At 37.6% G+C, this 24,223-nt stretch overlaps 2 protein-coding genes across 15 annotated transcripts in view; one reads left to right on the forward strand and one right to left on the reverse strand.

Annotated features, from left to right (window-relative positions):
* The window catches only part of FNBP1L (formin binding protein 1 like), a 52,471-nt gene extending 40,452 nt beyond the window's left edge, over positions 1-12,019 (forward strand). The window contains exons 10-17 of one of the 4 annotated variants that reach the window (XM_035333900.1): positions 687-845; positions 4,035-4,049; positions 6,052-6,161; positions 6,782-6,914; positions 7,394-7,488; positions 7,994-8,142; positions 8,526-8,684; positions 9,806-12,019. In XM_035333900.1, the coding sequence (XP_035189791.1) occupies positions 687-845; positions 4,035-4,049; positions 6,052-6,161; positions 6,782-6,914; positions 7,394-7,488; positions 7,994-8,142; positions 8,526-8,684; positions 9,806-9,813 (828 nt within the window). In that variant the 3' untranslated portion in view covers positions 9,814-12,019. Of the gene's footprint in view, positions 1-686; positions 846-4,034; positions 4,050-6,051; positions 6,162-6,781; positions 6,915-7,393; positions 7,489-7,993; positions 8,143-8,525 lie in introns of all 4 variants that reach the window. The other 3 variants (XM_035333899.1, XM_035333901.1, XM_035333902.1) reach the window with 3 other exon arrangements.
* A 489-nt stretch (positions 12,020-12,508) lies between these two features.
* The window catches only part of BCAR3 (BCAR3 adaptor protein, NSP family member), an 88,103-nt gene continuing 76,388 nt past the window's right edge, over positions 12,509-24,223 (reverse strand). For all 11 annotated transcript variants that reach the window (XM_035333893.1, XM_035333891.1, XM_035333889.1 and 8 more), the window contains 9 exons: positions 23,243-23,371; positions 21,754-22,196; positions 20,606-20,706; positions 18,886-19,523; positions 16,933-17,048; positions 15,613-15,784; positions 15,365-15,476; positions 14,218-14,430; positions 12,509-13,381 (listed from right to left, as the gene is read on the reverse strand). In XM_035333893.1, the coding sequence (XP_035189784.1) occupies positions 13,194-13,381; positions 14,218-14,430; positions 15,365-15,476; positions 15,613-15,784; positions 16,933-17,048; positions 18,886-19,523; positions 20,606-20,706; positions 21,754-22,196; positions 23,243-23,371 (2,112 nt within the window). In that variant the 3' untranslated portion in view covers positions 12,509-13,193. The remainder of the gene's footprint in view (positions 13,382-14,217; positions 14,431-15,364; positions 15,477-15,612; positions 15,785-16,932; positions 17,049-18,885; positions 19,524-20,605; positions 20,707-21,753; positions 22,197-23,242; positions 23,372-24,223) is intronic.

A 24,223-nucleotide genomic window follows, 5' to 3' on the forward strand; every position in this document is an offset into this window, starting at 1 on the left:
TATTTTTGATGTTACTGCATAGAAAAAACTTTTGGAAAGGGAATGAATTGTGCAGCAGAGGAAATAGAAAAATTGAAATGGGCAAAAGCAGCAAGGGTATAAGAGACAAAAAATGAGAGAAGCAATTTTTTAAAAGGGGAGGAAGAAAGCAGAGAAAGCTCTAGGGATTATGTTGATTAGGAATGACGTCCAGCCATTATTTAAGTCCAGTTTGACTACAGAGATTGAGTATACTTTTTTTTTTTTTTTTTTTAGTCATTCTCCATGGATACACGTAGTATTTCTATTTACATAGCTCCCCTGGTAAGGTGAATCAAAATATAGGAAGGAAATGTGAGCAGGAATGCACAACCTTCCAGAATAACTCTAATTAAGGTTGGGGAAAGCAGAACTAACTGTTTTAAGAGAGGAGATAAACAACTTCAGAACCTTTACCGGATCTTGTGGAAGTTGAGTCTAAAGCTTTCTTGAATATTCTTCATTCTCTGAACCAACCTGTAACTATGAATTGTTGTGAAGATTTGTGACAGAAACCTTTTAAAAGCAATACAGTTGTAGTGTAAATGTGTCTGTGGAACGTTACAAGGTGTTTCTGAGTTGGATGGAAATTTTATAAGACAGACTTTTCATTTTAAAATCACTTTGAACATTTGGCTTATTTATTGCTTTCTTTATTTCCACATTAGCCACAGTCCCCACCCCTAACCCCTACTAGTTTATACACATCCAGTACTCCTAATGGGTCCCAGTATCCCATATTCTCCATTGAACCAGTGCATTATTGCATGAGTGACATAAAAACAGGGAAGCCCAGAATTCCTTCTTTCAGAAGCCTCAAAAGAGGGGTAAGTTGGATAACAAGTTGAAATGCATGATGGGCTATGAGCAGTGTGTTTGTGATGTGGCTTTTCTAATGCTCTTCACCCTCATTATAAGGCTTACTCTGTTTAACGTAATACTTCAGCTACAAGGTCACTTTCAGAATACTTCTTTGTTTCATGTTACATAGACCTTACCAACATATTAAAATGAAAATAAAACAGAAATACCCTTTACAACATTCCCGATACTGATTCCTAAAATAAAGGTTTTATAAAGAGGGTGCTCAGCATGTGTTTGATACCTTTTTTCATTGTTGTTTGTTCACATTCACAAATGTTTTCCTACCATCATGGAACATATTTTTGCAGTAATTTATTATTGGGTATATATATAGTCACCTGAAAAAATCTGACAGATCACATCTTATTGCTGACTTCTAATTGAAATAATAGTAACTGATGACAAGACTGAACTAAGAGAAGTTTTGTTTATCTTTTGTACGTCAAAGGCTATAGCACATGGTGCTTGCAGATTTTAAAATACTGAAACACTGCAAATTGAATGCATTTTATGATTGATTGTTTTCCATCATCCTAGGTCTGTTTAGGTGAAGTTATTGAAAAATTACTACCAAATACTACTTTCTGAGATCAATTCATTTATCAATTCATTTACTGATCTATGGTGGCATAATCTGCAAATAGGATTTGCTGGAAGACAGTAAAAGGGAATTGTTAAGTGGTTTTCTAGCAATGTTTATGCTACTAGTGATAAATGCACTGGTGCTTTCCTGTTATGTTGGTGAAACACAGGGTGCCCAGTTTATGTGTGTGTTATGATATTGATCCACATAATGAGGTAATTGGATGTATTTGATTATATTTAATTCATGATTTGCTCATACTTGAAAACAAAATCAACGTGCTGTCTCATATGCATTGAGAAAGGCTGGATATGGTAGATGTAATGTGGAGATCAACGCACAACAATGTTGTATTGCAGTAAGCAATTCAGAGGCTCCCTTGCTGTCATTCTCAACCAAAATAAGCTACATTTAAAATTTACTCAAATTTTAAATTTATTTTAAGACATATTGTGGTATCTTATTTCAGGCCCCCAGATATTTTCATATAACCCTTCTACCACAACCATTTTTAAAAGATTCTTGTGCTCCTCTAAGTGTTTATGGAGGGCAATTTCTCCTTTCTCCTTCCGAATTATTTGTGTTATAATTTATTTTGGTCATGAAGATAATATTCCTTCTTTAGCACTCAATGTTGAATTTGATTGCATGGTTGCTGAAATAGCAGGGATTTTGATTACACCACTTTTTTGTTTATCACTAGATGTATCAATTCCTGGCTCACAAATCAACACCTTACAATATTAATAGTTCTAGAATCTCTTACTGAAGCAAAAGATCATCTCCTAGCAACTACACAATGCCCATGGAAACTGAAACAGTATTCTTATGTTTTAGTCTTAGTAATTCATTGATCATGCTGTAAAACTGTATGAACTTAACACACAGTACTCTGTAAAATTAACAAGGAGTGCTAGTGTCAAACAAATCTGGATTAATTCAAATATCCCACAGTATCAGATATTTTAATCTCTATAAATCTTTGAGATGAACACTTAATGTTTTATTTATTTTGAAATACCTTGCCAGTATTTTACTAGGTGACATATGTATCAAGTGCCTTGAAATGTATACTGTAATAGATTGTGTGTGTTATGGATCAGATTTATCTTTATCTATTCTATACATCTTGAATCAGTGATTAGTAGATGCTAGCATTATTTTGTTTTGTCCCTGGAAAACGATGTCCAAGTAGTACTGACGGGAAGAACTATCAAATGGTATTTTAATTTGTTTTGGCTTCTACTGAGATCTATCCCTGAGTTGCCATACACCAGATAACAAGCATACTGGGTATTTTGTTTTACATGCCCTGTATAAGATGTCACTCAAGGCACTAGAAATCACAAAACCAAACCTCTCTCATTCCCTACTTTGTGCATTACATTTTTGCTGTCATATGCTGTATAGAGGAAAGCAGCATACAGCAGCTTAAGTTATGACTCTATATAAAGGAATAGGCTGTTGAAAAGTCTTAAGTGTAGCTGCTCCTTTCTTTTATTAGTACCATTGTTCTGTACTGTTTATTATTCTTTGAAGCCTTAACATTTCCAGGTAGTGCTAGTGCTCGTGAGAGGTCTTTGCTCAGTGCTACTTGATACATAAATGGATATGTTGTATACATAAAAGTCGTTTATTATAGCCATTTAATGTCTTTGGACTTTATTGAGGTTTCTACCATGGTAACGTTTGCAAAGGAGTGTATGCCAAAAGTAGCCATCTTTATGGCTAGAAATTCCAATTTTAAGTATGTGCTTTAATCAACTGTCACAACAATTGTTGAAGGTCATAAATGATGTCACAGATAACTGTATTCTAAGTTGCTTGGCCTTCCTCTGGAAAGGCTCATACTAGGTCATAGAAAGTGTAGTGGATCTTCCAAATGCTGTGACATGTTAAGCCAAAGCTTTGACACCTGTTTTATTTGCTTCCTCTGAGGATGAACTTGTAACTCTCTAAATGGCTTTTGTTTTCATCTAAGTAAAACATTTTTAGGATAGCAGCCATGACTCCAATGTGCTGTTTTCAGAAAGTAAAATTATTAACTTAAAAGGTCTTTGTTTATTGTAGTTCTGCTTTGATAATAAGGTAAAACACTTGGTAAAAATTACCCTTGTAAAATCAATGGTAGTGGATTGTTAGCTATAATTAACAAAATATTTGCATATGGTTGATCAGTCCTTCATCATCATTGAATTCTGCTATTTTGTGTGTTGTTGGCTGTGTGTTTGTTTCTTCTCCACAACAGAAGTTCTTTAAGCGTATTATTTGAAGCACTAAAATTCAAAATTTGTTCAATGAAATTGTGTATTACAATTTTGTAAGTTAAACTACCCATTATCACCTAGTGACATTTTTAGAATCAGTAATGCTTAAAGCAGAAGTGCATTTCTGATTATTGTATTTTGCTGTTCTTGTGCTCCCAGTAAAATGTATTTTTTATAATTTTTAAATTTTAATCTTTAAAAATATTTTAAAGATACGGTTTTTAGGCATTAATCATTTTTGTAACTGGTCGTTGCATGTGAATAATTTCCCGTTTCTTTCTGTTTTCAAATGAACTGTGCAGTGGTCGGTGAAGATGGTAAGCCCGTGTGCTGATCTGTCTGCTGTACTTCTGCTAAGATAGCATGAAAGTAATCTTTTGAAAGTGTTTCCATATCATAACTGCTAAGTCAGGTGCTGAAATGCATCTCCAGACTTTTCACTCTCATACACAGTCATGTTCTTAATCATTCATGCTTAATGTGAGATAATTAGATGTGATCCAGCTGCAACTAATTCTGTGATTTTGGGATTTTAAGGTTGACCAGTATTCATCAGCTGCTGATAATGGAAATACTTAGGGATTTCTTTTTGTCAGGAGAAATGTTAAAGCAGCATAAAATAGTTATAAAAAAAGACTACAAAACTTATTTAAAAGAGAAATATAGAATACTGCACTATTCACTCACTTGAATTTAACCAAACATTTGCAGGGGAGATGATCTTTTATGTTCAGGAGTATTAGAAAGCTTTTATATTTGAAATAAATGGAATAAATAATTTGAAATAAATGAAGCTTTTATAAATGAAAAGCACATCTTAATCAGAGTAGATCAGCAAAATTCACAGAAATAAGTGTTCTTCTGGTTATTACTGAAGGATAGGGTAGTTTTAACTGACCTGTAAGGAGCAATCATATAGAGGATGTGATTATCTTTTTCTTTCCCTGTAGCATGTAGAAGCACCTGAAAAGACTTTTTCCCCCAGAAAGAAGAGCTTTTGCTTTATTTTGGGAACTACATATCTTGATTGTCCATCTTTTACGGTGTCTTGTATTCCCTTCTTAAAAAGTAATGAGATTAAGATTTTACAAGTGAAAAAGAATCAGGAAGTTGAGGGGCAAGAAGATCTTAAGAGGGGGACATAGCTAGAAAATTGGAATTAGCATCTGAGCCTAAGGCTGCTTGTATCAAAATCTTGACAGTTATGTTTCTGTCGAATTTCTTCCTGTGAAGAGAAATGTCAAGTTCAGTTTACCTCCGAGGAGGGTTTCTGTAATGGCAAGCAGGTTTCTTGGGCTAAAAATAACTTTCTTATGCAACTAGCACAAAAGTAATGTAACTTTCTATTAATGTGTGTACTGTATTTCCTTCTTAAAAAGTAGTGTAGTTGTCTGTCACCCAAGGGGGAGAGTTAGCACAACAAATTCACAGGATATGTAAAAATTTCTTCCCATTCTTCATACAAACAAGTCCTTCCATCCTGTTTATAACCCTGGCACAAGCTTACACTGTCTTACACTATAACAATAGTTGGTCTTAAGTATAAAAAAATAGGGGGGCGCGGGGGGGATTGTGTTTGAAAAGTAACATTTTTTTTCCTCCCTGAAAATATTCTTTTTTATAATTAAAAAGGTGACATAGAATAAATATTTAACCATGTTTTGATTCAGTAACAAATTTGAGTCATAATTTTGATGTTATAAATTCTGTGCTCTGTGAACTGGTTTTATGCTAGGTAAAATGTATCAGAACTTTAAGTCTAATTGAGATCCTTGTAATACATTCTCCAGCAAGACTGATGAACTTCTGAAAGGGAATTACAATACTGTTTTGTAATGAAGGTCCATATTACAGTATTCTTCTTTTGACAGCATCTAAATAGCCATAGAAAACATAATCCATGGAAAGAGTCAATTATGTACATACTATTATTGTATATACATCTTAGACTTTTGTTCTGACTGAAATTACTGTTAGTAATTAATTCTGATTTTGCTAAATTTGATTTAAGGGTAGTAGATATAATAAGGAGGCTCATGCTCGGCTTTTCAGAATAATTATTATTAACCCTAGAAATTATTAATTACAACCCTGAGTCACCTATTGCAGAAGGCAAAAAGAACCTTGAATGAGTGACTACAAACTGGCACCAAAAACTTGCTTTTATTCTGTTGTGGTCTTTTAAAGAGCTGTGTGTCAAGTAGAGAGTTTTTAAGAAGGTCCATCCTGCTTCCAGTGACCGCTGTTCATGTGTGGGTATGTCAGTTCAGCTGTCTCAATGGGTGCGTGCTGTTCCTTTAATAGCATTCATATTTGCAGGGCCCTGCACTAGAAGACTTCAGCCACCTCCCTCCAGAACAAAGGCGCAAGAAACTGCAGCAGAGAATTGATGAACTCAACAGAGAACTACAGAAGGAAACTGACCAAAAGTGAGTGCATTTTTTTTTTAGAGGTTCATCATGGGTCTCTTTATGTCTGTTTCAGTTGAAGTCGTCGGCTTAAGCCAACAGCTCTCAGACATTAGGAGAGAATCCACTATTACAAGCTATTACAAAGCATTTTTAGTGGATGTGTTGTTGTATGTAGATTGTTATCATCGCCTCCTCCTGCTGCTTCACTACAATACATATTTCAATCCTAATGTTGCATAGGAAACATCGGGCCTAAAAGCATGCTGTTGAAGAAAAAAAATCAATGCATAGGTCTGTTGAGTAAGAGAGCTGCAGCTTAGTGCATTATGAAAAGAATATTTAGGAAATTGTGTATAACAGTACAGAAAACAGTATTGACACTTCATAGAGAAGAGTTGACAGTTGGATTCCTTGCATGCTTGTGCATGACATGGGAAAGCAAAGCAAAATGTTAAGATGACAGAATGGGAAAAGGAATGAGGTGTGTTACAGGGAGCAGTAGTTCATGTCTGTGCTTAGGATCTAGGAGCTCTAAACATGGGTCAGGCTCTCATACACCTAAATAGTATTCTAGTTTTAATGAACCAGTACAGATGTTTGTAATTTTATAATTATTGTGGGGTTTTGTATGCTGTTAGAGATGCCCTCATCAAGATGAAAGATGTTTATGAAAAAAATCCCCAGATGGGTGATCCAAGCAGTCTGCAACCAAAATTAGCTGAGACAATGAGCAACATGGACCGTCTTCGGATGGAAATACACAAGAATGAGGTGAGAATCTAAAACAATTAATCGGAAAATACAAATGAAGGGTAATGTTGTAGTTTACCTTATTGGGTTATAAATGTAGCAGTCATGAAACTACTTGGTTTAACAACAAGCTCCCACTACAATTGTCCCTAGGCTATGCTAGTTTCAGGTATGTTAGTCTAGCTAGAATGAGGGTGTACTTTATTAAAGATGCAAACTGTTAAGAAGAATTTATTAATCACTTATTCTGCAATTCATAGGAGATTAAAGTATTTTTTTTTTCTTATTACCGAAGTCAAGTATGGAGCATAGGCTAAGCAGAGAGGATTAGATTAATACTTCATATGAAATAATAACAAGATTTCATGTGTGAATGCAGTCTCGTTGTGGCTATGTACCGACAACTGAACAGTGTGCAGTTAAGTGCATTTTTGAAATGGTTTTTGCTGGTTTAGAATCAACTTTTGTCTTGAAACCAGTATTTTCTTTTTTTCCCCCAGGCCTGGCTCTCTGAAGTTGAAGGTAAAGTAGCAGCCAGAAGCGACAGGCGGCACAGCAGTGATATCAACCACCTCGTAACACAGGGCAGAGAGAGGTCACTATTCTATCTCTACTACTTTTGAATCTTACCCTAGAATCAATATATCTGTCTGATAGTTAAGAGAAGGTGATGGTTATTCCTTATCCTCTGAAAGTTTGTTTTTCCAGAGGAAAATCTTATGGGTTCTGAGCGCTAGAGCTCACTTCACATCATTACGGTAGCATAGAAAAATAGAGTCTAAAGGAAAGAACCACTCATTAAATACCAGCGCCTCTTAAAGTGAACTCTTTCCATTCCGTAAGGCTCACCAGTTTTCCATGTTTTGTAGAGACAGGTATGTCAAAGTTATGTTTGTTTTCGTAGCAGAATTCAGTCCAAAACCTTTGTTAGATCAAAACATTTTCAGAAAAATCACCTCCAGGAGCAAATATAAAAACACTGTTAACAGGCCTTCCCAGAACAATATCCATCCTCTTACCCTTTCTATCATGCATGTACGTTCAGTGTTTCAGAGCTAAAAACTCTGCAGAATCATCACATTCCAATCATTGCATTACAGCCCTGAAGGGAGTTACACGGATGATGCAAATCAGGAAGTTCGAGGCCCACCACAGCAGCATGCACATCCAAATGAATTTGATGATGAGTTTGATGATGATGATCCATTACCAGCTATAGGACATTGCAAGGCAATATATCCCTTTGATGGTAAGGTTGAGAGCATACACTATGATTCCTTCAGTAAAATTTATGGATTTCTTTTGTTACAGAGAGGTAAAATGATTTAAAGTAAATTAAGTTTTATGAGTAACTAGTTGCTTCTAAGGTCAGTGGAAGTATTTTATAAATAAGCTTAATTCATAAACAGTACTGTTGTACTGTTTTAAGATAACTATTAGCACAGCTACTGGCAAATATTCAGCTTTACAAGTAAGACGAGGGTTTCATCTGCAAGCCTGTTTGACCATATGTTCTGTTGCACAGATTTTTTGATACTTCCTGTTTATATATAATCTGTAAACTATGGTCTGGGAAAAAAGGCTTGAAATTCTGTCTGCACATTAAGACTACTTTTCCTTTTGTTTTCCCAGGTCATAACGAAGGCACTCTAGCAATGAAAGAAGGGGAAATTTTGTACATTATTGAGGAGGACAAAGGAGATGGGTGGACAAGAGCTCGAAGACAAAATGGAGAGGAAGGCTATGTACCAACGTCATATATAGATGTAACGCTAGAGAAAAACAGCAAAGGTGCAGTAACCTATATCTAACAGTAAACTGGCAGCTTACAAGTATACATTCCCCAGGGAAAATAGTGGACAAATAGTAAGTCACACAGGTTCATGGAAAGCATTAGAATACCGGAAGGGAGGAGGGGCCTATTGGTTGCAAAGTGAGTTTGCCACAGCTTTTTCAGATATGACAGCATTAAATTGGTCTATAATTTTGGCCAGTGTTTTCTACTTTGTTTCACTGTTCCTGCTCTACAGAGTACTAAATCCAATTCAGGTATTAAATGGAGAAAGACCAGGATTCCTGCTTGTTCTACACAATACTTTGGTTTTATAGAGAACTGAAATTTAAGTTTTAAAGACTTGTAAGATGTACTGTTCCCATTTCTATAATTTGAACTATATGGTTAAACCAGGTTTTTTCCTCTAATAACTAACTGAACTTGGTTACTGAAAATTACTAGTTTCCTTCCTTAGCAAATACTTGGCAGCTTTCACCTCTTAAACAGGAAAATCTTTTCTGATTCTAAAAGCTCAACAGAACTACTCAGGAACAAACAGTATGATTAAAAGGACAAAAAGTCCACTGATCTGTGTTTCTCCTTCCCTTTCTGTGGTTGTAAAGTAAAAGGTTGTGTACAGGACACAACTCCATTATATTAACTCTAGATACCTTAAACCTAAAGAAACGCCACCAAAACTGAAACACTACCCCCACCATCACCAAAAAAACAAACAAACCAATGCTTGCAATTGTTGATGATGTTTCACTGAATTTTAAGCTCTCTGCTCTGGAAAAGGGAATGGTTTTATGTTCTTAATTTGTGCCTGTAAGCTAAGTCTTTGAATTGCATAATGTTTAGTTTGAAATCAAGCTCTTGAATGTACAGTAATTAATTCCCTCACTGTTAATCACTGAGGTTTGGAAACTGCGTTGCACTACTTGATTACTAGAGAAAAAAAAAAAAAGGAAAGACTAAGCTAAAAACTAAAAGCTTGGTATTTGTAATGTGGAATTGTGGAATTAATACAAGGCTAATGCATAGCCACTGAGAATGGCCTGTTAGAACTGAGCACACGTCTCTGTCTTCTAAAGGCCTTCAGTAACTTTGTTCTTTTCTTTTTCCTCTTGGACTGCAGGTTCCTGAAGCGGGTTTCTGAGAAAATGGGCGAGATCTTGAAGGAGGTTACATGCAGCTGCTTGGGGCGGGGGGTGGGGGGGGAAGGTATTAGACTGGGAGGCCCATTAAACAAGGGGAAAAGCGAGTTGCATGAATGCATGCAGACATACATTTAGTCACTAACATTCTTAGCATTTCCATACATAATTAAGGATGCATTACAAATTCTTAAATTTGTGCAGGAAAATAACATTCCATTACCAGAGTAAAAAGGCGACAGCTCCTAAAATTTCTTTGTTTTCATTGTCATAGGTGGTCCGAAGGGCGCAAACTAGATTTTAGCCTGTGCTACACTTTGGTCGTCTCATTTATACTTTTTTCTAACTCACGTAATTGGCAGTCATTTAGAACCACAACAGTTACCAGTCTGCCTGTGCCACCTCCATGCTCGCCCTTAACCTCTTCCTGCATGCCTAGGACAGTCAGGCATGTCTGTGTAACACTTTTTTGACATCATTGCTTTTCTTATTTTGTAACAAATCATTCTGTTTAAATATCTTCAGCACTAGAATTTCATCCCAGTATCCATGTATGCTGCTATAACTTTTCCACAACTTTTCCACTGCAACCATCATTACATTCCAGTTTTTGGCATAACTAATAAGAGACCATAATGTATTTATGTTGATTTGGGGAAATAATACATCTCAGCTCTAGCCTACAATCCAGTCAAGAGAAACTCCTAGACCTGTAGTCCATCTTCAGTACTTCAGTAACCTACTGTGCGCACTGAAAACCTGGAACACCACCAGAGATTCACCACTGCGAGCTAATGACTGTTTTCAGAAGTCGACTGCTTGCCATTCAAATGCTGCCTTAAACTAGAGTGCCTAAATCTGTTGTTTGCCAACACTACCACTTACAGTATCTCACAAAGGGCTTCGTGTCTCAGCTCTTTCCACAGTGCTGCAGCTGCTGAGGTAGCCACGGTAGGTGTTCTCTAGAGTTCTACTTTACAGGATACATGGTGCATCATGACTTTTATACATTGGGACGCATATCTCTTAATTTGACTTTAATATTTTAAAAAATATTTTTATGGAAACTTTCAGTTTTTGACTATGAAGTTCCCATTTTAATTACTGCAGTGCTAGTCCGTTTCCAGATGATGCTTCATTGTATGGACCTGTTGAAATTTGAGTGATACTTTGTAATGATCTCTGTGCACTTTTACTTGTAAACAATTGAAATTTGGATATGTTTATACGTGTAAATATAGTTGTCTGCAGTGCCCCTATTGATTATGTTGTCTTGCCTCCCATTTGTGGTTCTATTAATAAATACATCATATCTGATCTATTAGGGTGATAAGAATTAGACTAGCGATGTTGGGCGGGGGTGGGAGGGATACTTGCATCAAACAAAGCTTGTCAGCCCAGCCAACTGCTGTTTGGGGAAATGAAATAATAATCAAAACATCCTGTTTTCCTGGGGTCTGAAGCAATATTTGGATGCAGCAGTGCTGGATTCTTTTTAATTTCAGTGTTATTAGGAACTGTACTACGAGTAAAACTGAATTTGAGTGACTTGTGTAGAGGTTTGTTCCTTTTGTTATGTATACCACTATTACACAGCTTGACCTAGTGTATTATGGGGGCTATTAAACTCTAAAGTTTAGATTTTTGGAGCTTGTATACAGGGTTATTTATATAATAATGTGACAATACTCAATACTGACAAAACTACTTATGTAGTTTTTGTTTTTGTTTTGTTTTAATTAGTGCTTTTTTATTTTAAAGCTAGAAGTTGGAAATGTGATCTGTGTATCTTCTGCTAAAGGGCCTGTGGTTTGTTTGCCTGGCTAACAGCCTTGCAGGTCAGTAATAACACTTCCTGGTAAAGGACTGAATGTTCTTTTCACGCTACTGTTTGTTTTTCTAAAACCAGGATTTGCTTCCTTTGGAGGCAGGTTGCTTTCATGAGGGATAGTGCAACTTGTTATGAGGGTTATTAAGCATAGGAAAAAAGACATCTGTCCTTGCGTAGCTAGTTACAAATCACTTACTCTAAAATTTTGAACGTGAATTGTCTTAATGAATCTTACACTTTCCAGTAATTTTTAATCTTTTTTTTGTGCACATGTTGATTTTTTAAATGTTAAATGCTCTGTTTAAAAATAGTGTTCTCTGTTGAGAATATTTTCATGGAATAAAAAATCTTTTCATGGTCTAAATAATTAGAGTCAACCTTTTTCTTCTATTAAGATTGACAGGGAGACTTAGAGCATCCCAGCCTAAACAGGAAGTTTGTAACCTGTTGTTATGGTTGTAGAACCTCGGCACTGATTACAGATGGTGGGAACAGAATGCTACCATTTTGGTATTGGTCAGTTTTCTGGTTAGCCTACTCACTATTCCAGTACTTTCAAATGCTGTAACATCTCACTCCACAAGCAGGCTTAATGACAACAAGCAAATTCAACACTAACCATAGTTCTTGCCAACATATTTGTACAACTTCTGAGAAGATTAAATCTGTATCTGACAAAGTAGAATTTGCTGCTAAAGCATTCTTTATGTAAACATCATGCACCCTGATTATCTATGAAAAGTGCTAACAACTTACCTTTTGCTGTCATCCAAGAAAAAATGTAAGTACTGCTTATCAAAGTGATTCACCTCCGTAGATGATGAAGCAAGTTTACCATATACATACACCCACATTTAATTGTATTGGAAAGCATTTTAATCATCTGGATTGTTTGTTCTTGCCATTTCATCATTCATTTCCTGGCAGCATAGCTGTCGTACAGGCTCCAGTAAAAGCCAAAGTCCTACAGATTGTCTTAAAAAAACACTTTTAAGTTGTCCCAACACATACACAATTTTTCTACTTTCATAGGTAATGTGAAATTTAAGCCTTCTTTTGCAGTCACAGATCATTTCTTCAACCATAGTATGCAAATAATTTTGCATAAAGATAGACTTTAATTCACAATTCTGTACATAGTATTTTGTACTCAGTTAAGGAATATTATACAACTGAATTTTTCTGTGGTGTCACATAGTTAATCTATCACTTCATTTACACTATTTGCTTCATTTTAACATTAAGAGGCCGATGCCCCTAGTTGTAGACATTATGAAAACATTGGAACACTAGAGAAACATGGAAAGCTGTAAAACTATCTTACAGGGATAACCTACCTGTTTAAAAGGATCATTAAATGAGTTGGTGCCACAGTAAATAAATAATTTGTTTTAGTAATCAGTAGTTTTAAAACAAGTGTGCATTGTGCAGTTAAAAGTTCTAAACATCTTGTGAAATGCAAGAAGTTTGTGCAGTATCAAATTACCAAAAGAAAGCTATGGTTATTTCAAGTATATCACTTAGTAGTGTTTAGAGTCTTAGATATTTAATTGTTCCACCTGCTTCACCAGAGGAGGTTCCAGTTTTCGGGAAAGTGCAGTTAAAATCTGGTTGAATTTCTCATATCTTTCATTTTGATTAACTTGTGCTCCTTTGCTGCCCCAGAGCAATCTAATCTGAAATTCTGTCTTGAAGATTTCACTCATCTCTTCATCTGGTTGGAAACCTAGTAAGTAAAAAGAATCCCACAGTATTACCACCCAGCAAGTTTTTTTACTTGGAAAAAATGGCTTTTAAATTGCATTCCCTCCAATTAAGATAAGCTTTAGCGCACTGGTTTCTTTTGCACAATTCTTTTAACAAGCTAGAAGACTGGTGAAAATCTTTTCCCTCTGTCATATTCCAGTACCATTCAAATACTGGGATAGGCTTTCCTAGACCAACTGTAATAGTCTAGAATAGTCATTATAGCCTGGATATAATTGTCATTATAATCATAGCCTGTAGTTACTGATGTATACCTGCTGCCTGCAGAAGTACTTGCATGCCTTCCCCCTCTCAACTTTTTCACTGCAAGTTTAAATTACAAAGTCACATTACTAAACATTGCTGCTTTCTGGCTGCAAGCAGTCAGGATCTTGGTGTTGCATCTTGGTCTGCTGGTAAAGAATTTTACTGTGGTGATTTATTTGCAAAGATAAGAGTAGGAATTTTAATCGTACAAAAGGCAGTAAGTTATCCTCTGTCCTTCCTGTACTTACATTCAGTTGCTAGAAGATGGAGTGTATTAAGTCCTGAGACCTTGGAGTACATTTAGCAGAAATGTATGCTGTATTGCTTATTGTAGAACTATATGACTAACTTGCTGTCTGTTTTTAAACAGTATCCATGGTATCCCTAGCCTAAGTTTTCTGCAGCACATTTGCTACCATCTCAGCTCCCATGAAAGCTGAGAATTTATTGCAGTGACTTCTATTGTCGCTTAAGCTAAGATCTTATTCTTCAGACATAACCCACACATCCTGTTAATGTGCAGAAGCATCTCCTGCTGGTGCTCCCTACCTTCCAGCATCCGTTCTGCGGTCAAGCTGTACATTTCTGCATTCTGTGCTATCTGTCGAGCTGTGGTCAAGTGCTTGAGCATTATTTCACAGCTTTGGTCGCTGCTTTCCCACAGGTCCATCCCTTCAAAAATGACAGCTTGTCGCTCCATTAAGGTAACAAGAGGCATCAAGAGTGGCACTGTTATATTGTTCTGTGGAGCACTGATCATCTCTGGAATACAGAGTAACACACCATATCATCAGACATTGTAAAAGTGCTAACTGAAGAAGGTGGTATAACTGCAATATTCCTTTCAAAGTCAGAAACTGGTATTTGTCTCCCACTTTTCCTATTAGCACCTCACCTCAGATGCACCTGTCCTACAAGTTTCCAGTAAGTTGCTGGGGTTGGAGAAGACAGCCAGGATAAATTAACAGTGTTGGAGAACTGCGTTTGCTACAGGAGAAGGCTCTGCTGAAATATTAGTGGCACAGAGATTTTAAACGTGTTTATAATCCAAGCCACAACACAGTCTGTGGGAGTAAAGAGTTCCTTCTCTAACCGTTCTCGTAGCCACAGAAATGTTCAGAGAAATATTACCTCCCCCTTGCACCCCTATGGAGACTAGAGCTGAAAAAACAAACCAAACCAACCAACCAACCAACACGGATGCAGGAGCAGTTGATGTGATCAGAGGAATTATCTGACTAACCCATTCTTTGTATTTCAGAATTCATCTTCTGATCCTATAAGCAAAGCATATAAAAAGCAAAAGCTGCCAGAAATAATTTTTTCTTCCCTGTATAGGAAGAGGGAGATTTTTGTCCTGTCTTTGAGGCAAGATGAGGCAGGGTCATTCTTCTCAGTTTCTGTTCTGCTATGTCTTCCACAGAGGGGGGCGTGGGGTTGAGCAGACATATGTTACCTTCACACAATGTTATATTCTGCATGGATGCATGCATACAAGCACATGTTGATGTGTGGCTGGCAGACTGTTTCCTTCTATTTCATTGTGTTATACTACATTATACAAGGTCATGTAGTCAATTTATGATACATGGCTATGAAACAGCAGCTGCCTTATCTCCCTCCACCAGCAAGTGTTGGTGGGGAGAGGTAAAAGTAAACTGAAACCAGTATCATTCTTGCTCACTCTTCCACTCACCTTGTCCTTCATGCAAAGCTTTGCTAAACGGCTTCAGCTGTTTTTCATACATAATGGCAGTCTGAGTATAATGATGTCTTAAAGAGGTCCAGGTTTGTTCTAACCTAGTGACCTGTTCAAATGAAACAGGAATATCCATTTTTAAATTTAGTAATTCACAGGAGAAACAGATAGCTACTGCGTAAATTAGTTAAAATGAACCAACAAAACTCCATGTTTTGGAACATAAAGTGAAAGAAGATTTTTACCTGTGGCATTTCCAGTGCTTTCATAATGGCAGAAAATGCATACAAATCCCCCAGCGAGTCCTTCAGCTCCACTGCGACTTGAATGATCCTGTTTAATGTTGCGGCTCTGTCCTCTAGATTTCCTGTGCAACCTAAGATATCCACAGCTATTCCTATTGCCATAGTATTATGCCTGCAAGTGAAACAATTTATACTGCTGGTTATTAATTAGTAAAACAATAATACATTATGCTGTACATTAGTTTAGAGAAGATCAATTCAAAGGTTCATTTCAACATCTTGATTGTGCCTAGCAAACATACTTATTTGCTCTTCTTAAAAACATCTTTGTATCAAGAGCAGCGATGCCATTACACAGAACGTATGTTTTTCTGAATTTGTGTTCTAATAGATTTTCCTAAGATACTAATTACTATTGTGCAGCCAGATCTCCTGTGGTACTCTGTTCCAGGAAGGTAAAACCTGGTTAGTGGCCTGCCAGTGTTGTAGGATAGTAGTTGTGAAGTCCACTCAACAATAAGCACAGAGCATGACTAACTGCCTGAACCAGCCAAATGAGTTACTTTTCGTTTCACTCCACACATGAGTATGTCAGGCGCATGTGAGCTGTCAGGAGCTAGAAATGAGAGGGAAGTCAGTAACACTTTATAGCATGCTAGCTGGCTGGCTGGCGATCCCTCACGTTTTGAATACAAAATTCTGCTCATGCGATCAATGACTGAACCCTGTAGAAAACATCTCCACCCAGTTCCTGTTGTCCTCCACACTGAAATCTTGGCATCTTCCCCCTAAATTTCAGCAGCTGAACTACTGAAATCTGAATCAGAGAAGCCAGATCAGGATAGAAGATGCTAATTATTCCTCCTTAACTTGCGCAGAGGCTTTACAGAAAACTCTGCTGATCTCTGGTGGCTTTTTTGTGTGTGTGTGTTTTACTTTAGTAGTTCTTCTGCCCTTTTCCCCAGTTGCAAAAGGCTATTACCTTCATTCTCTACCACAAACACATGCTCAGCTAGAACACAGGTCCTCTGAACTTTACCTAAAATCCAAGTGCTTAAACAAGAGCTGAAGATGTTCAGCAGCTCTAGGACCCTGCTTTCCATACCATTTGCCTTTCCATATATTACAAGGATGGAGTTGCCCTATGACCTCAAGGAATTTATTTTTGCCAAAGAAGTGATAAAGTATCTCACTAAATTATCTTCTGTACACATGAATTCAGAAAACCTTGCAAGAGAGCATTCTTTGAGGAGATGTTGAGTACAAAGCAGCAATGCCCTCACCTTCTGGCCATCTGCCCTGTGTAATAGGAACATTTACCTTTCAATTAGGTCCAGGCGCAGTTGGTGTCCGTAAGGCAGGGTAATCAGTTCAAGACCAGAGTTCACTCCCATAAACCTCCTTATCTCTTCAGAAACTTCTAGTATCCTTGCCACCTGACAAGTGCAAAAATTTGTGATTTGGTTTTCAAATTTTATTCAAAACAACAACAACAAAACTACCACAAACCTGCCCACATAGAGGCACTCCAGGCTAGTGCAGGACATACACAGCTGAGTGCACGTTAGAATACAGTCATCTAAGAACAACTTAACTTACGGACAGTCAGTGCCTCATATAAGAAGGCCATTTTTTTTATTATTTTTTTGCACAATGACTCAGTCACCACAAAACAAAAAATGTGTGACCTAAATGCTTTATCAAATTTACGTCTTTCACTCCCAGTAAAAGTTTCATATGCAAGGTCCAGGAAATGTGGTGCTCTCTTGGCCCGATGCTTAATCAACATGGTACTGCTCTTTGGCCTTAAAGAACACGTACGTCGCACAGTGTGCTTTGCTCTCTTCGTTTCTAAAAATACAACATTGCTGAGAATTGTTGAGATTACCCTAGAGGGTTCTCATAAGGATTAATCAGTAAAAGGACTTTTGGGAGGACACAACGTTGAGTGCCTAATGAAGTCAGTATGGAAAGCTGCCACCCTCACCAATTTGTCCTTGCTTTCTAAATATACAGCATTAGCTACTGGTTATATCAGTAACAATTAGATATAATTACAGGCAAAACTAAATTAATATAAGAATGAGAGATTATCTGCTGGATTAAGGGCTGTACATCGACACATTTACAAACCAATCTGCCTGTTATTTCTGATACATCCATCAGCAGGTTTTCTTGGTTATGAAAAGATGAAAGCAATCTGTGCCACAACAAGCCTTGCTGGTGCAAAATCTAGCACTGCTGAGAAACCTGTTTCTCTCCTAGAGAAGCAGGAGTGTGATACAAAGCCCCTGGATACACCCTGATGGCAACTACTTCACAAAGATCCCTCCTCAGGCATCCAGGTGGCAGACATTCACTCCATCATTTAGTGAATGGGTGCTTCTTTCACAAATGAATTTTTTTATATACATATTATGTATAAATATATAACATATATTAAAAAAGTCATTAAAACTGAGCTCCTGATACCACAAGGAGGACTACAAATTTCAGCCTTATCACAGATCTTAGTACAAAGCATTTATTTTGGCCCAGTTTGCATGTCAATCTCATTGCATCATATGGCTCTTATCTGCAATAGCATGCAACAAGTTACCAGTGAACGAGTCACTGGCTCTCAGCTCCACGAGAAGACGACAAAATACAGACTTCTCTCTACCTGTCCCAGCTAGTTACTGTTCCTGCTCTAAAATACAAAAATCTGGATCTTTAAGACACTCCAGTGCCTCTTAACTAATTGTACAGGCTCCCACACTACCAGCTTGCTGGTTTCCTTGGCCCCATTCCAAAGTTCACACCATTTAAAATAAGGCGATGGTTACTGGAGGAAGGCTGCAAACCCAAGGGCTCCCCCTTCATATATCTGAGCATCCTGGAGAGCTGCTGTCCTGCTCTTATCTAACATGCCCCTACACTGAGTTTTTCTGAGTCACCATGTCTCTGAAGCCTCACATAGCAGCAGCCAGCACTAAATGAGAATCAGATACACAGCAATCGACAGGAGATTAATGAGATGTATGGAACACTGAGAATTTGAGTCTAAAGTCAAAGCTGTTGGGAGGCACCTTTAATCCAAAGGCCTTTCTGGCCTTGTCCTTCAAATGAAAAAAAAAAAAACACCCTAAAAAATCCTGTAAGCAAGTCAACAAAGTTATTACACTAGCTGCAAATCTACCCATTAATCTTTCCAAAACAATCTTTGGAAAAAATCTTTCTAAAATTACTTTTTTTTCTTTCTTTCCTTTTTTTTTTTTTTTTTTTTTTTTTTACCTTGCAGTCCATCCTAAGAATATGCTGTGCAATAACCTTTGGATTGTTCTTGGTGAAAAGCTCCTTCACTCTTCTTAACATTGATGTTTCCAATGGCTTGTTTTCAGGAGGAAGTAGTTTGGATTCAAAATCATTTGGTTTAAAACTAGACGCTGTCTCAAAAAGAGGTGCAGAAAACATGCTGTTGTCTTCAGCCATCTCAGTTGAAGCTTCTAAACAATCTGCAGAGTTCATTGTAGGGTCATCATCCAGGATCAAATAGCTTGTTTCAGAGTTCCTGAATGAGTATGTTCCCTTCTCCTTTCGTGTCAGATGCTCCACATAGCTGGTTTTCTGACACGAATGTTTTGTTGCTGCAGGATCTCTGGCAGGACTTAGTTCACAATAGTGTCCATCTGAACTGTGGGAAGCCATAGGAGAATCCGGGGGCTTTAGCAGGGGTGCTTTGCTGGGTTTCGGTGGAGGCTTTGGACAGAGCTGACTGTCTGATCCTCTAAGAGCTTCCCCTATCTGTGTCTCAGAGGTGACTTTCTGAACAACTGTTGGGCTTAGAGAAGGTTCACTGCCTGTTCTAAATGCAGGAGAGCTTGGACAGGAGTCTGCATCTGCTTCAGGTAATTGAGAAGGATGTCTTGAACCTGCAGAAGGAAACAAAAAGAAAAATAAAGTTACTATTTTTATGATACAGTGACTTAGAAAGCCAAAACATATACAATTCCTGAGGAAATTGTCCGCTCATGTAAATTATTCACTGATTAAATGTATGTGAAATTGTATTTTGAGGAAAGAGCTAGCCAGCAAATTCTATTCAGTTGCTGATCCTCCCCAAATCCCAAATACACAGAACAGCAGCACTATAATGTTATTCTGTGGTAATGCTGACAATAACTCTAGTCCCTGCTGCATACATAGGCTATAAGAGCTGGATAGCCTCCATGGCTTAGAATAAGGTTTCTGTGTAACTTGATCTATGCTATAAAAACAGAAACTTCCAGCCATACCATGTAAGAGATGAGTCATTTCTGAGAATGGTAAGTTTGAGATGAAAGGAAAGCTTCCCAAAGTCAAGCCTGAGCACATACTAAGGTATGGAAGGAATGAATTTCAGTGATGCTCATCTCTTTGCTGAACAGTAGCTGATTTGAAGACCTGAAGAAATAGATTCATATGCTTCTGTGTTAAATATTTATGCCTCATCCTGTATTCATTGCATACGTAAACCTCAACATCCAATATAGAACTGAACCCTAATTCCCAATCTCAGTTCTCACTGCATTTGCTGATATCTACAGCTAAGTGGCTTTACTGCTAGTTCCCAAGGAACTGCTCTCAAGGAAACAAGGATTTCCATGAAAGTCAACGCTACTTAATAGACTGTTAGAAAGACCTGAGCCAGTTCTTGTGAAGCACAAGCAAGGACACGTTAATACTGTCGAAAAGGGTAGGTATCAATGCCAAGTGTAGCTGTCATTTTTTTTGGTGTGGAAGCCTGCTGAATTGCACGCTAAAGTAATGAACTAGCTGGCACACTGGAAATAAAGAACCCGTTCCTGTACTTAAAGAGCAATCAGTATTATTAATTCAGCTTATATAGGCCAATAAGTACTAACTGAATATACAGTACTTAGAACACTCTACAGTCTCACTTTGGTCTGAAGTGTAACAGATCACCTGGGAGCTCACCGCTTGTGTGTGTGAAATGCGTAATTACAAAACATACCACTCAGCAGGTAGCTCTCCGACTGGTGAGTCTTTAAAGGGAATCTTTTCTCCAGAACATGATCCAAGCTAGCTGGCTGGCTACCACTTTTTTCTTTGTTTCTAGGGTAGACAAAAATGCACACACAACCGTCAATACACACAACACGAATATATCAATATATCCAACAATCTTAATATACCTAACTGACAGAACATATCCTAACCATGGCAGAGATCATTAGCTTTCTACTTGGGCAGCTTATAAGATCAAAAGGTACTTCATGCTGGTATGGCAGCAATGAAACAGGCTATATACTGTGTGAACTTCCAGCATTTATGAGGGTGTTTCTTTGAATGCTGAGACTTTCAATCTGGACATTGAAATTAGTAGCTATTATCCCACACTTGGTATTTTTATTGCAGCAGGCAAATAAGGAAATATTTAGTAAAAAGATAAAATAAATAAAAAGACTTCTCTGAAGCAACAGGAGCACAATTTTATACTAGTCTAGATTTTCTAAGCCACTGAAGAACGTGTTGCACTACTGTTGTGCTTTCAGAGTCCACATTTACTCTCACCCTGAATTGCAATTGAGTTATTCCTTCCCTCTCTCCAAAAAGCATCAATCTGCAAATAGAGAACCAGAGACTAAGCCAACCCTTTGGAACTGCACATGAGCATCTTGTTTTTCCATAGATATTTTCAGAATGCAATTATGCACTTATTTCCCATGCCACTACAATTTCTTAATTTGCTAGGGTAATCACATACTCAAATGGCCTTCAGGAAGCACTGTTTAGTCATTATTCCAATGCAAATAGCAGGGTAAGAGCCACCCTGTAAAACTGGGGCATGTTCTCATTCACATAAGGACTGCAGAGTGCAGCCTTGCCACTTAAGTGATGGCTTCATCCATCTCCATTTATTTTACCTCCACAACGTATTTTATATGTTCTAAAGATCTAGCACAATAACTACCAGGTAGAGAACATCTTAACAATTTCAGGAAGTTTCAAATAAAGGCCCTACAATATCCTTTGCTAAAAATCAGCAAACCATAACACCTAGTCCTTCCACCTACAGTCAGAATGAAACTTAACATCACCTACACTGGAGCTGACGGAGTCACTTCTTTTCACCCTGTAAGGACAGAAAAAATCAAGTACCTCAAAAGATTTCCTCTGGGTATGCTCTGCTCCTGTGACTGCATGCTGGATTTACCAAGGCTCAGTTTTTTTGCAATTTCTGTTTTTCCTTCAGGTATAGCTTGCTCTTTTTGTCGGACTGGAGTTACACCATACTTTTCTTCTAGACACCTGAGAGGTACAGTCCTGTTGATAGGCTGAAAAATAATCGCTCCACTCTGCTTTGATATTGGTGTGCGATTCCCAACATAGAATCTAACTAAGCCAGGGATACTGTCGAAACTTTCAAGTTCAAACTGATACTGAACGCGGCAGTAGGCTTCATTGAATCTTAGAACTGTTCTGTTGATTTTAAAATGCTGAGAGGTATTTTTCCACTGACAGGTAAGAACAAAGTTCCCAGGACTGGAAAGAGAATCTCTAATCAGAAAATCTCCATCCCTCTGAACTAGGCCTTCTGCCACCTTTAAGGAAAAAGAACATAGAAGAAATGCTTTAAGAATCAGGAAGGAAACAGTCGACCACCATCACCAAAAAACAAAATATTCTTAAATATAGGACTTAATTTGGCTGCTCTGGCAGGACAAAGCCAGAAAATATAAAGCAAAGCATAAAGCATGGTAGAAGAATGTCTCTGATTCTAAAATTACAAGCTCATCCCACAGTATCTGGAAGTGCTCCACGGAAAATGCCCAGCAGCCAGAAGCATGATCCACTTTTGCATGTATAAATTTATTCTAGTTTGCTAATAGAGTTTAAAGAATCTGAATATACAGTCACACAAGAGTTTAGAAGTCATTACTACAGGACCCTGGGAACTGTCCTTTCATTAAGTGACAAGCTTTCATTTTTTATTCTTCATGAATGCTGCATAAAATTAGGAAGAGTCAGAAAAATCTGTTTTGTTATTTTAAGTTAGCATTTGATAAACTGTGCATCTAACAGTAAGTTGAAAATGTGGCTGCTGTGCCTGTTCTCATTGTGTACACCAAGGGCAGCGTGCAGCTGGAAGCTCTGGTGAGAGCTGGGTAGGAGAAAAGCCTGCAGGGGGAGCTCCAGGTGCCCTTGCAAGCTAAGCTCCTATACGACAGCTTTCACATATTTCTAACTACAATCGATCAAAATGAAGTTATCGAATAGATTTTTTTCCCTCCCCAAAATTTGATACACAATGAAGAAAACAAACAAGAACATTTGGTTGAGTATAGTGATATCAGTGTGGCTGAACAATACTAGGGGATAGCATTCTGATATAAAGTTTAAATTCCATTTCTGTTTTTATTTAGTGCATGAAAATCCTGAAATATTTATATCTTCCACCAGTGTCTGTCCTGAATCCTTCATCACCCTCATTTTACACCAAGTGGTGATAAGTATAGCTTTCACACTAAGAAGGCATTATGTTTCTACTAAATTAACAGAGCTATCACAGATGTGTGTAGTACTTTAGTGCAAAATTCTATAAAAGCTCAAAGCACTTTTGGCAACACAAAGCTGAGAAATCACATACCTGCCGAGGAATACGTCCATGGTACCAGGCATGGCTACGCAAGTCTTCACTACTTAACTGCAGTTCTTCCTCTAACTCCTTCTTCAGTTTTTCCGGGCTGTTGTCCATAACTTGCCGCTCCTTAGAAAACTGCAATAAAAGATTAAAAGCTTCAACTGTGCCAAGTTTAGTCATTAACATTTTACCTAGGTTATAACTTCCATCACATGATCTGCACTAACCCACTGGAATGCAGGTGGCTGCTCTGCTTTTAGCAGGCTGGCCTGGCTTCAGTATCTAGGCTGTATTTTGCAAAATCCAGCATTTAGTGAGAATACATGATTGTTATACGCTGCACAAAACGCAGCAGGGTTCTTTCTCTATACCAAGCTAATAACGACACACCTGCAAAGTCACTTTTCTTACTTTCCAGTAAGAATTTTAACTGTACTCCACTCAAAAAGTGGAGTTGGATCCCAATTCCCTACTTCAATATCCTTTCTCCTCTTCAAATTTCCATTTTAAATCCTGATTTTTTTTTTCCCCTTTTTATATCTTTTTGGCCCAACCAATTAAAAACATTCCATGTTCAATATTTCTGTTGCACTAAAAATAACTTGACTCTACCAAAGTAAATTTTCACCCTTACCGGGCTTACTTCTAAGGGTCACTAAATCTGCACGCCCATTTCCCTTCTTAAGGGAAAATAGCTCTTGTTGTCCCCTAGCCCCAAAAGCACGAGATCTACACGGAGATCTCTCTATCACGACTATAAAACTACTGTAAGATTTTCTGGAAATTTTCCCATCCTCATCTCTTGGAGTACAGTTTCCATGCTGGAATGCTCCCATCAGGTCTCATTAGTCCTTCCTGTGGATGCAGTGCTACTGCTAGTAAGGTCAGGTGCAGCGTTTTCTCTAGAGATCTGTCAAGTACTCTTTCATAAGCACTTAGTGGAGGAAAAGTTCTTTGGACTTGCTTACATCCTCTCAGTGGTCAGGG

Source organism: Oxyura jamaicensis, chromosome 8, assembly GCF_011077185.1.
Source record: "Oxyura jamaicensis isolate SHBP4307 breed ruddy duck chromosome 8, BPBGC_Ojam_1.0, whole genome shotgun sequence".
Taxonomy (NCBI): Eukaryota; Metazoa; Chordata; class Aves; order Anseriformes; family Anatidae; genus Oxyura; species Oxyura jamaicensis.